This window comes from Pipistrellus hanaki (assembly GCF_964339955.1).
Source record: "Pipistrellus hanaki genome assembly, chromosome: 6".
NCBI classification, from domain to species: domain Eukaryota; kingdom Metazoa; phylum Chordata; class Mammalia; order Chiroptera; family Vespertilionidae; genus Pipistrellus; species Pipistrellus hanaki.
This window is the reverse complement of record NC_140508.1, coordinates 50,303,809-50,316,638: the sequence shown is the minus strand read 5'-3', so window position 1 is coordinate 50,316,638 and position 12,830 is coordinate 50,303,809. Positions and strand designations below refer to the sequence as shown.

The 12,830-nt window shown below is 37.0% G+C and overlaps 1 protein-coding gene across 4 annotated transcripts in view; it reads left to right on the top strand.

Moving 5' to 3' along the window:
* NETO1 (neuropilin and tolloid like 1) overlaps nt 1-12,830 on the top strand; it is an 89,225-nt gene that overhangs the window by 59,989 nt on the left and 16,406 nt on the right. For 3 of the 4 annotated variants that reach the window (XM_084888309.1, XM_084888311.1, XM_084888310.1), the window contains one exon: nt 7,501-7,729. In XM_084888309.1, the coding sequence (XP_084744435.1) occupies nt 7,501-7,729 (229 nt within the window). Of the gene's footprint in view, nt 1-7,500; nt 7,730-12,830 lie in introns of those variants that run through there. The other variant, XM_084888314.1, reaches the window with a different exon arrangement.

Here is a 12,830-nt window from a genome sequence, read left to right as displayed (position 1 = left end):
GGTGATTGAAACATCTTGCTTATTTGGGCTTTATTAAAACGCATGTTAAGTATATAAATGAAGAATACAATAAATGCTATTGGCTTTGTTTGAGAGTAGTGACACAGATGGTCACCTTTAATTAGAATGTGATTAATCCAGTTTCTTAGAATTTAGAATACCAGTCAGGGAGAACTTTGGAAATCTATTACTCATTAGCTCATTTGACAGGTGAATAAGCTGAGTCAGGGTGATGAAGTTTTTATAAGGGTGAACAATGGGATGAAGGAAAATGCCTTTGTAAGCGAGTCTTTGGTATTCATATAGCTTCTAGAGCAAGGATGGTGGAAGAGTATCATGCTGCCTTGTTCTGGGTCTGGTCCAGAAACAAATGTTGGGTGAGATCAAATCATGTTAACTACTTGAGTGTTAATTTCATGAAATTTGGCTTACTTATTAGTGCCAAGCAAAATGTCTGTCATCCAGTTAAAACTCATGGAAAAAATTAACTGATGACTCTCTAGAGAAATGGACATGGTAGCAATCTTACAACTTTTGAAGGACTGTCATCTGACAGGGATCAGAGGTTAGGCTAGTCTGCTGGGGTTTAGTACTGCAATGTATTTGAATGTTTGAACCTGGAGAAATATAGCTTTTGATTCAATATAGATAAGGTTTTTGGTTTTGTTTGATATCCCCAAAGATCAAATGAAATTCTATCGGAGGAATCCAAGTAGTTTGGCAAGGGTTTTGTATAATAATTTTAAAAAATCAAGTGAATTTGGGGTGCAGATAATATTAAACTCCTTTCAAGACCAAAACTTGATGAGTCTGTAATGGATGACTGCCCAAATATTTGTCTAGTTAGTAACAGTGCAGAAAAAGATTTTCATCTCCCAATTCCCAGTACAGTCCATAAAAACACACTATGTGGGGAAATGGTCAAATTTGTAAGTCAGGAAAAGAAATTGGTCAAAGGCATATAACAATGTATAAATGAAGATAATTTAATAACTTTAGGTCTTGGGAGAATAAAACTCTAGCTTTTAGTAATTACCCAACATTTAAAACTCCAAATTAATTTTGAATACATTGTTCCTTAAATCTTTGAATAAAGTTAGGATAAAATAATCAGAAAACTTGACAAATATAGTAAGTCAGTATTTCATAGTGATGTTGTGTTAATTATATAATGAGCTTAATTGCTGGAGGCAGAATCTTAAAGATGACCCCTGAGATTTCCAGCCTAGTCTCTAGGACAGGGAATGAGATAAAATATCACACACTTGATTATGTTAAATTCCTGGCAAAAGGGATTTTGCTGATGCAGTTAAGGTTCCCAATCGGTTCACTCTGAGTTAATTAAAAGAGAGCTTATCCAGGTGAGCCTAATGTGATCACCGGAGCTTTTTAAAAATCAAAGTTTTCTCTTGCTGTGGACAAAGGGAAAGTCAGAGAGCGAAGAGGTAAGACTGACTTCCAGGAGCTAAAACGGATCCCTGGTAAATGGTTAAGAAAACAAGCTGCAAAGACTTGGGTTTTCTGCCTCATATATATATATACACACACACACACACACACACACACACACATATATATATATATACACACACACACACACACACACACACACACACACACACACACACATATATATATATATATATATATATATATATATATATATATATATATATGCTCCTAACAGAGACCACAGTTCAGCTTCCTCGTATTTGTAACCTACAGAGATGATAAATGGGCATTGTGTCAGGCCGCTCAATTTGCGGTAATTTGTTACAGAGCAAGGAGGAAACTAATTCAATAGACAAAGGGTAGTTACTCTAATGGATCACAGTGATACCTTTTAGGGTTCTAAAGATGGAGTTTGCCTTTGTTATCTCAAAAAAGGGAAATGAACATTTGGTAAACAACGTGAAATATTTAACTGGCTAGATGATTACCAATGAAAAGATCATAGTTCAGTTTTGTTTCTCAATGATATCTCAGTTTTGCACTACTGGGTTTTGGAGGCTACTCAGATGGACTTTTTAAATGTTTGATATTTGCTTATTGTGACCTGAAAATGATGTTTATACAGTTATATTGAGATTTGTTGTAGGGTGTGTGTTTTATCAACATTCCAGAAAAGAGGCTGTCTAGTCACAATCAAACAGCAACCGCACAAGTCCTGTGTGTGTGTGTGTGTGTGTGTGTGTGTGTGTGTGTGTTTAGAGAGAGAGAGAAAAGAAGGAAGAGGGAGAGAGGAGAGAAGGATTCGACGTGAGAAACATAGATCAGCTCTCTCCTACATGTGCCCTGACTGGGAATTGAACCGGCAATCTTTCAGTATCAGGGCCTGCATGCACATTTTTTTGAATATGGCTTTATTTATCGAAGTGTAAAGTTTTGAAGCCATAGACAGTGTTTCTCAGACTGTGTGTATTTAATTTGTATTTATCTTGGAGAAAACTGTTCTGGTAAGTCTTAAATTACTGCCCCAAATAATGCCTGTTTTCTATACATCACCTGGATTTGAAGGGAGGGACCAGGTTGAATGGTCAGGATTAAATGTTAGTAAATATATTACTTAGCAAATTGTTGGTTAGATTTACTTGCTGTAAGTATACAAAAGGGACCCTGTTCTCCTTATTAATGTGATGGGAAGACAGATATTGCTAGAAATTGCTTATGCATTCCGAAGCTTCCCAAGTCGTGTTTAATAAATCATTTTGTCAGCTCGAACTTTGTGATTGATTTGAAAGAAGAATGCATCCAAATGATTTACCGAGAGATTATAATTGGACCATTTTACTGGAGTTATAGATGATTCTGTTGATCATTTTCTCTTTTCCTCAGCAGAGAGAATGGAGAGACCTCTGTCGTTTACTCCCTTGAGTAAAAACATTGCCATGTGGCACCCTTCCCCTCGGTGATGCTATGGCATGAGCTTTAACTGCTGGAATGTTATTTAAATCGTAATGCAGGGAGGCTTTTCCCTGAGGCCTGGTAGAGTGAGTTTGAGAAACCTGGGTCACTTTTCTGGCTAATGACATTTGAAGCAACAGCCCAGCACCCAGCGAAGCTAAATACCCACTGGCTTAGTTTGATTTCTTTTCTTGATTGGTAAGGAAAAGTTAAAATTAGTATTCTGTCTAACAAGAATGACCCTAACTATAGAAGGCACATAGATGTAGGTCATTGCAGTTCACGTAAGAATGCAAATCAATCACTTTTTAGGGAAGATACGGCTTCTCTCTAGAACTGTCACATGAGCTAATGTGGGTGGGATATATACACTGCCTCTCTAACGGTAGCAATATTCTTCTTTAAAATCACTGTATCTCTGGAGAAAACTGAAGACAGCCATTGACTTCAGAGGGACACATTTATTTTCCATGAGCCCCACTTATATCTCAATGGCCAATGTTCCCTTGCCCCTTTAGGGAAAGGGAGATGGTTTTGCTTATTTTCTAATTTAGTTGTAGCTTGTTTACTTTAAGATTTTAACTTTCTTTATGGAATATAAGCCTGTGAGAATTTTAAAAATATGTATGTGAGGCTGTGTAGTGTGATACTAAGGGGCATATTGTTGAGAAAAGCTGAATTCATTACCGCTTTTAGGTGCCTGTGTCATTTTGAGAAAGAAAATTAGGTTTTCTAAACCTTGTTTGTTTCATTTTAAGATGGTTATGACAAGTGTTCCTTATAATTCTGCAATACACTGTGTCTTTTGGTTTTATGTTATAGTTCAGAGTTTTATAAATATGTTGTTTAGAGAATTATTGTATTAAATTAATGAAAATGTCCTTTGTTCTATATCATTATCCTTATGTGTGGCACTTAAAACCCTGGAATTTAAATAATATGTGATGGATGTTGAACAAATGAAGTCAATAAAAACAAACAAACAAACAGAATTTCCAATCAACCATTGAACTAGATCTTAAAAATTCAAGAAGAAGTTGGTAGAGAATGGAAAATGCTTACTTCTTGTAGAAGTTATGTTATGTACAAAAAAGTGACTGTGTGATGTTCAAAGATAAGAAGGAAAAGTTGCCAGTTTTTGAATTTAATATTTTTTTAAATTATAACCATTTGGAAGCCAGTGAAAGATTTTAGTATGAGTATTAGATTTGCTTTTTTTAGAAATTTTACTGGGGCAGGCATTGGATGTGAATTAGAAAAACACCCAGAACAGTTGGGAAACTTGAAATATCACAGAAGAGTCAGTGGAGGTAAAAATTAAACACTTTTCTGAGGGTTAAATTAATAAGAATTAGTGCCCCACTCAATGAGAATATTGAGAACAGAAGATAAATTTCTTTTATCTGAAATAATTTTTTTTTACAATATGTTTTTATTGATTTCAGAGAGGAGGGGAGAGGCAAAGAGAGATAGAAACATCAATGATCAAAGAAAAATCATCTATAGGCTGCCTCTTGCACACCTCCTACTGGCAATCTAGGCTGCATGTGCCCTGACCAGGAATTAAACCATGACCTCCTGGTTCATAAGTCAATGCTCAACCACTGAGCTACACCATCTGGGCTAATAAAATTTATTAATTTGGTGACGGAGGAAAAGATCTGGAAAAAAAATTGTCTTATAAGATTCATAGATTGTAAAAAATAAGAAAAAAAGAATATTGAGTGATGAAAGAGTTAAATTTGTAATTGAATGCATATCTTTAGTTTATATGTGACCTTACCTAGTAATAGAGAAACATGTAAACTGACCATACCTCCACTATGACAATCAGAGTGAGTATGCAAATCAACCTAACAAAGATGGTGGTTAATTTGCATACATAGCTGGGTCCTAAGAACCTCCTTGGCACCCAGGTCACTCCCAGCCAGCCATCAGAGGGGCGTGGGGCCCCCTTTGCAAGCCTAAAGCCTTGGGCGGAGGCTTTAGTCTTGGGAAGGGGCTGAGCCAGCAATTGGAGGGACTGGGGTCCCCCTGCCCAAGCCTAAAGCCTGGCATTTGGAGGGAAGGGGGAAAAATCAATGTGAACATATCCTCAAGTGAGAATAAAAAGAAAAATAAAGAAATGTCATATCCTATGAAAGGCACATCTTAAACATACCTAAAGAAAGTTGTCATTTTTTCATGATGAAGGGACTAGAGTCTGTGTTGATGAAAACACCTTGGTGACTGTGGTGACTGGCAGTGGCTGCAGCAATGGGGTGATGAAGCTGGTGCCTTCCCCTGATCAGCCCTGTCGTCTCCTACAAAGGGAGGCCAGACTGTGAAGCCATCAGTAGGACATCTCCTGAGGGCTCCCAGTATGTGAGAGGGCTGGGCTGAGGGACCCCTCCACAGTGCATGAATTTCATGCACCGGGCCCCTAGTACATTAATAAGAGGGCATTTAAGAGGAAATAACCTATAGGTATTCATGTTTAAAAAAATGTAAAACACTTCAGAAACATCTATATGGAAGATGCCTTCTTAATTCCAGAACCCATCCAGATAGCCTTCGTAGGGTGCCTGAGTTTTCACTTCTCACAATTTGACTTTCATGGTTGGGCCATGATTTAATGGACACACATTTTCATCCCTGGCCCTCATCCTCATGTTCCCCATTCCATCCTCAGTGCCTTGAGTAGTGTCCAAGACAAAGTAAGAAGCCAGTGGTTATTGCTGAATTAGTGGATAAATGGACACAGGAATTCTTTTTAAAATCTGTCATTGGTTGAGTTAATTGCTTATAGTTTTTAATGCACATTGGAGCAGAGTCAAAACTTAACTGTTGATCATAAAAATATGTTCAAAGCAGTGTGATTGTGTGGGAGGATTATAAACCAAGGAGTTAGAAGGACCTCATGTCTAATTTCCAGTTTATACCATGTGAGTTTTTTTTCATTTGAATGTGGCAATAAAACTTTATAGAGTTGTAGGGAGTCTTTAAAAATAACCTATAAAGTAGATTTCATAGTAGTTTATACTCATTAAATGTTAATTTAATTTGTATTTATGTGGCCTTAGCTAAATGACTATTCTCTATATTATGTTGAAAAGAATTGTAGGTTAGCTATATATATATATAAAATCTAGCTCAAAACTGAAGCAGCATAATTATGTGAAACAATTTCAAAATAGCAAAGTCAGAGACTACCTTTTGATAACTTTCTATTTTCCTTTAGTATTAATACAAATTATATATATCTGTACATTTTTTAAAGTAAGTGGGAGCCACAGAACTTTAACAGGTATGCATCAGGAATCTTACCTAATAAAAGAATAATATGCAAATTAACCACCATTCTGCTACACCCACCAGCCACGCCCACCAGCCAATCAGAGCAAGTATACAAATAAACCCAACCAAGATGGCTATGGCCACAGAGAACAAACAGGAAGGAGGCTTGGGTTTCCCAAGCAACAGAAGAATCCAAGCTTTCCGCCTACCCTAGCCGACCTAAGCCTCCACTCAAGGCTACAAAGTTTCAATTATAGAAGGTAAACAAATCCAAACAGAAATGGCGGCAGCCACAGAGCAAGCAGGAGGTTTGGCATCACTCCAGGCTAGAAAGTTTCAATTATAGAATGTAAATAAATTCCAGATACCAGGGCCTCCAATTGTTTCGCCAGGGGACATGGCTGGCCTGCAAACCACCACAGGCCCCTATCTCAGGCTGCCCCATGCCCCAAGGAAACCCCCACCTGATCTGGGACACCCTTCAGGGCAAACCAGCCAGCCCCCACCTGTGCACCAGGCCTCTATCTTATCTAATAAAAGAGTAATATGCAGATTGATCATCACTCCAACACACAATAGCTGCCCCCATGTGGTCAAAGATCCTGCCCCCATGTGGACACAACATATCCACCACAGGATGGCCAGCAGGGGAGGGCAGTTGGGAGGCACCAGGCCTACAAGGGAGGGCAGTTAGAGGCGATCAACCCTGCAGGGGAGGGCAGTTAGGAGTGACCAGGCCGACAGAAGAGGGAAGTTGGGGACAAACAGGCTGGCAGGGGAGCAGTTAGACATCAATCAGATTGGCCTGGGGTGATCAGGCTGTCAGGCAGAAGCAGTTAGGGGCAATCTGGAAGGCAGGCAAGCGAGCAGTTGGGAGCCAGCAGTCCTGGACTGTGAGACGGATGTCCGACTGCCCATATAGGCCCAATCTAAATGGGCAGTCAGACATCCCTCGAGGGCTCCAGGTTGGAGAGGTTGCAGGCTGGGCTGAGGACCCAGAATTTCGTGCAATGGGCCTCTAGTATAAATATAACATATTTGTGCTGTTATAAGGAGAAATAGGACCATTTGGGGTAAAAATCCTCAGCCTTGGAAAATGGGACATTTACATAAAGAAAGGATAATAACACTTGAAAAAATATGAAACACAATTTAAACTTACTCATACATCCTTCCTTCTTGCTATCCACGGGGAAAAATAATACTATTGATTGCAATCAAGACTGTCTTGTGAGTCTGAGAAAGAGAAAGGGAGTTCTCATACTGTACTTCTTTCACATTTTGATTCAGGGAAATTATTGTGTCCTTTTTGTGTTACAGATCTACTTGCGATTCTTGGACTATGAGATGCAGAACTCAAATGAATGCAAGAGGAACTTCGTGGCCGTGTACGACGGCAGCAGTTCAGTGGAGGACCTGAAAGCCAAGTTCTGCAGCACGGTGGCCAATGACGTCATGCTGCGCACAGGCCTGGGGGTGATCCGCATGTGGGCGGACGAGGGCAGTCGGAACAGCCGATTTCAGATGCTCTTCACATCCTTTCAAGAACGTAAGCTTCTGGGCTGGCTGTCCTTCCCATGCGTGCAGTGATGCAGATCTCATAGCCATTAGTGGTGCAGTCTTAGCCCAGCAGGGTGTGCTAGGGTAACTTACTGAAATCGCGGAAAGTCCCTTTCTTTCTTTGGAATCCAGTGACAGGAGAGAGTTTTACACATGACATTCTGACTACTCATGTATCAAAACCTTAAGACAATTGCCACTATTTGGCTGGGAAATGATGAGTTCTCTGTATTTGGCTGAGCTCCTACAAAGCTTACAGAACTGATACAGCAGCGTCTGATGAAGTTTGAGTGTAAATCTTAAAGACATATGTAGAATTATTTGGTAGGTTTTCTTCAGTAAGCTTATCTTGCAGTCCCATTTATTTCAAATAAGTCTGCACCTACAGCGTGTCTATTAAAATAGGCAAATAGAAAGAAATGCTTGGGAAGGGAGTAAATATAAAAAGTTTCAGAAAATATATAAAATGGCACAATGCGTGATACCCAGACTAAAGTGCAAAGCATAGTAACTTCAGAAAATTGTGTTCTAACAAATAATGAGTCATATTCATAGATATATATTTGGGATATTCTTCAGAAACCTTGAATAATAATAAATGAATGCAAATAGAAAATAATACTGAGAAATTTACCTTTAACAAATTGGCACCTTTTAATTTGAAGCTAAACATTTTCAAATGTGTCTGAAATGTCAAGGATTTCTCAATGATAGGCACAGTAGCCCATCTTTTTTTCATTTCATAAACACTAAAGCTATCAGACAGTTCTTTCATATAGTGAATAAATAGTTCAGATCTTAAATTCCTCTCTAATTATCCAGTTCAAGAATTCTAGGATCCCAGAAGTATTGAATGTCACTCAGTCTATTTAAATCTTGATATCATCATAGAGTGTGTTGAATAACTTTCCCAGCATTATTGCAGATTTAAAAAGCAGGTTGCTATCTATTTCTTCATTTCAATAGTTGATCAAAATGTTAGAAATAGTCCATCTTTATTTCAGCAAGGTATTTAAGGGGGGAGAAGGGGAAGAATACCCAAAATTCTTGTCATTTTTTAAAGAAATTCAGGCAATATTGGTCCCTTCCAGCTCTAAGATTGATAAAGATCTATGAGTATTTAATTTTTTTTCTTATATAAGAAATAGTGAATGATATCATACTGTGCATATAATGTTAGAAATATTCCTACTTGAATATAAGTTTCCATGGCATATAATTTATTTCCAGAAGTCATTTAAGTGGGTGGACTTTTCAATGATTAATCCAGAAGACACAGACTACTCTTCCTCCACAGGAAGGAAGCACTCTACATTTTATGTTCCTACGCAGTAACAGGTGATTGCTCTCATTTGAATGACGAGTATTACAATGGCATTCTTCGTGATTATCTCATAACTTTACAATAATCTTCCATTGAAACTAATTTAATCATTGCCTTTGTGGTTTTGCTTTGGTGTTTATCCAATTGAGATAGGCACAGATAGAGGTACTGCAAAAGAGATTGGAACATTTTTAAGTATTAAGTGTGACTTGTATTCTTTAAGAAAGATCACTTACTTCACATTTAAATATATTCTGAAGTGAACTGTAAAACTTATTAAACATCGTAATCATGCAACCTTTGTTTAATCATCAGAAATATCAAAAGATCACAGTGTTAGTAACTAAAAGGCCATTTTGAGAGGTTAATGGTATGCCTAGCAGAAGGCCTCCTGGAGGATTAAAGGTAATGACCTTCCATGATCTCAGTGGGAGCCAAGGAGAGACAAAGGGTGATCGCAAACAGATTTATGGGTGTGACTTTAGTGAAAGAGAGCAAAACCTAGTGAATTTTAAGCAAGGTCCACAGGGTTCATGAGAAAATTATTTCAGCACAAACACTGTCAACTTGGATTGAAAGGGACAGCAAGTACAAAATGCAGAAAGATTGTCAGAAAACCAAAATCCTAATGGTGTGAAGCAAGTGATAAAACTACTCAGCTGCAAACATATGATACTTTTCATGAGAAAAAAAAAAGGATGACTCAGACAACAGAAGCAAGAGTTGGCGGGAAAAGTCCACAGCTACAGAAGATTAAGTCCTAGAACCTGAAACATAATCAAGAAAAATCCAAGATTTTCCCCTGCTGGATTTTAAAATTGTCATGGACCAGTGGCTTCTGTTCACTCTCTTTTTGGTGAACCAGAATCTCTATACATGCTGTCTTATGGCTGTCCCACCATTGTGTGTTGGGAGTGTTGGGGCAGGTAGCTTGTCTCTTTGGTTTCATGAGTTCATACTTAGAGAGAAATTATACTCTTGGGACTGAAGGTCAGGCTTCTTCAAGGTCTGCTCTCAGGATCCTCATTTGTGCCATTTTAGATGATTGAGATGGTGAAAGTGTGAACTTTGAGCTGGTGAAATTAGGATGGTATTTTGGACTTTGAGTTGATGTTGTAATGGAGTGATACTCTTGTGAGCCTTGGGAAAGGGTGAATGTATTTTGTACCTGAGAGGGAAATGAGGCATTGGGGCCAGCGGGTTGCCTATGTTAAGCAGAATTTTGTGATGACGCCAATATTTTCACTCTGGGTGAACAAGCCCTATATATATCTATCCCTTTGAGTGCAATAAAAATCTGTGAATATCATGGGGTATTACTCCATGAGCATGTTACATTATGTGACCAAAAGGTTGTTATATAAGTAGGTAAGGCCCCTAATCACTTGACTTTGAATTAATCATAAAGGAAACTTTCCTGACTGGTCTAATTATATACAAAAGATATTAGTAATAACTTTTATGCCCCTTAAAAGGTCTAAACATCAGGATGGAAGAAGCCAGAACTCTCAGCTGTAGAAAATACTCTTAGCCTTAAGGGATCGCATTGCCATGTTATAGATGGAGCCATTTGGCAGAGAATGGTGGGGAACGTCCAGGGCCTGAGATTGTCCCCCAGTTGGCAGCCAGTAAGAAAGCAGGAACTGAAGTCCTAAAACCCCAAGGGACTGAATTCTTTCAATAACCTGAATGAGGTTGGAAGATAAGAACCCAATCCACGATTCTAATACTCTAACGGAGCCTTAATTTTAACATTTTGAGACCCTAAGGAGAGAACTCACTCAAACCAGACTTCTGACCTACGTAACTGAGATAATAAATGGGTCTTGTCTTAAGCCTGTAAGTTTGTAATAATTTGTTAATCAGTAGTAGAAGACTAAAACATTCACTTAATGTGATGGATAATCCAAATGTCAATCTATCTATGTTAATATATATTACTTAAATATATTAAATACTATATTATTATTTTTAATTTCATAGTTTGGGAGATATAGAAAAATGTAACTGTAAGCAGGATAAGAAAAATATTCACCCCAACATCAGCTTAACCTTGAAGTTGGATATCTATTATAGTTTTATTAATCTAATCATCAGTAAGTTTTCATTTTTATACTAATTGTATTCCTCAATCCATTCATTTGTCCCTTCAGTAAACACAGAAACACCCAGGCACTGATGGCAACCAGATGGATAAGATGCTTGTTTCCTTTGAGGTGCTAGCACACTTATTCAAATTAAATTCAAGGGTGTGACTTACTTCAAAAAATGTTCAATTATATCTGGTACTCTGCTCCACACTCCCACCACACATTTCCTCATTTACATTAGTAAGTTATGTACTCTAAAGCATGTTCTAAAAAGTCTAAATCTTTCCTTGTAGAGATTTTTCTCCATCATTTTTTTTAGTTGGATCTCTACTCTTCTGTGAGGTGATTGATTATTATTTCACAGCTCAGTGTTATTATCTTTTCTTGTCTGGGACATTGTTAAACCTGCCATCTGCCTCTTGTGCACATAATTTGCATTCTACACTGGATAGAACAAATTCCTAATTTTTTGATACACAAATAAAATTGTCATATCACCTCAGTTAACTAATTTGATGGATCCTAAATGGAAAAAAAATATAGAGAGATTATCATTTAATAATCAATGTAAAAGTACACAGTGTTCAGTAATACTGTGGTGAATATATACCAAAATATTAATTATACTCAACTTGCAACCATAATATTTAATTTTCCCACCAGAAAAACCAAGACCAAACATGTTTACATATTTGGGGTGAATTCTAAGATCAAAAGTCATTGTATTCACTATGTGCTTCCTCAAGGAAAGAAAATATTACCAGTAGAGGAAGCAATATTACCAATTATAGCATAAACTAAAATGTAAATTGATGTTTTATTGATATAGATCTCCAATCTCACCATTATGAGTTTGTATATTTTAAAAGTACTAAGACCTCTGTGTTAATATAAAAATATCCACTTATATATGTCATACAGCCATATAAGTAACAGATGGCATAGATTTCAATTAGCAGCAATATACAAAATATGCTGAAAAAATTGCAGAATGTGCCATATTTTGGTACATCTTTCTAAAATAGATATAGATTATATTATATAATATGGATAAAGGAAACTATCACTATACACAGACCTACAAAATTTTAAATATGCATTTATATATAAACATAGGTAAAATAAAAAAGGGAAACACTGAACTGGAGACCAAATGGCAGCATAAAGGAGAGTCAGTGAGTCAATATTGTTATGATTTAAATAATAAAGTTTATATAAGACAATATGAAAAAGTTCTATAGGCAAACCAATAGAAAATGGGGCAAATGAAGTGAAAAAATTATATAGAAGCATAAATGGCTCTTGGTAAAGGAAACAAACAACTTTACATATTGGTAAACAAAGATATGTAAATCAAATAGGAATGACATATCATTTTCTTCCATCAGAATGTTTAAAAAATAACAATAATGAAATACCTGCTTTTGGAATTGATGTGGTGAAATAAAGAAATACTATAGGCTAGTAGGAAAGTAAAAGTTTTCAAAAAGGCAATTTAGCCCTATATATCAAAATTCTAAACTAGGTTAAAAATTATAGATATAGATGTAGATGTAGATGTAGACATAGACATAAATATAGATAGAGATGGCCACATCTGTTGATCTAAAAAAAATACACACTAGTGGTGAGTGTTTAAAATCATTTAAAGTTGGCAATTGTTTGAATGGCTTGGT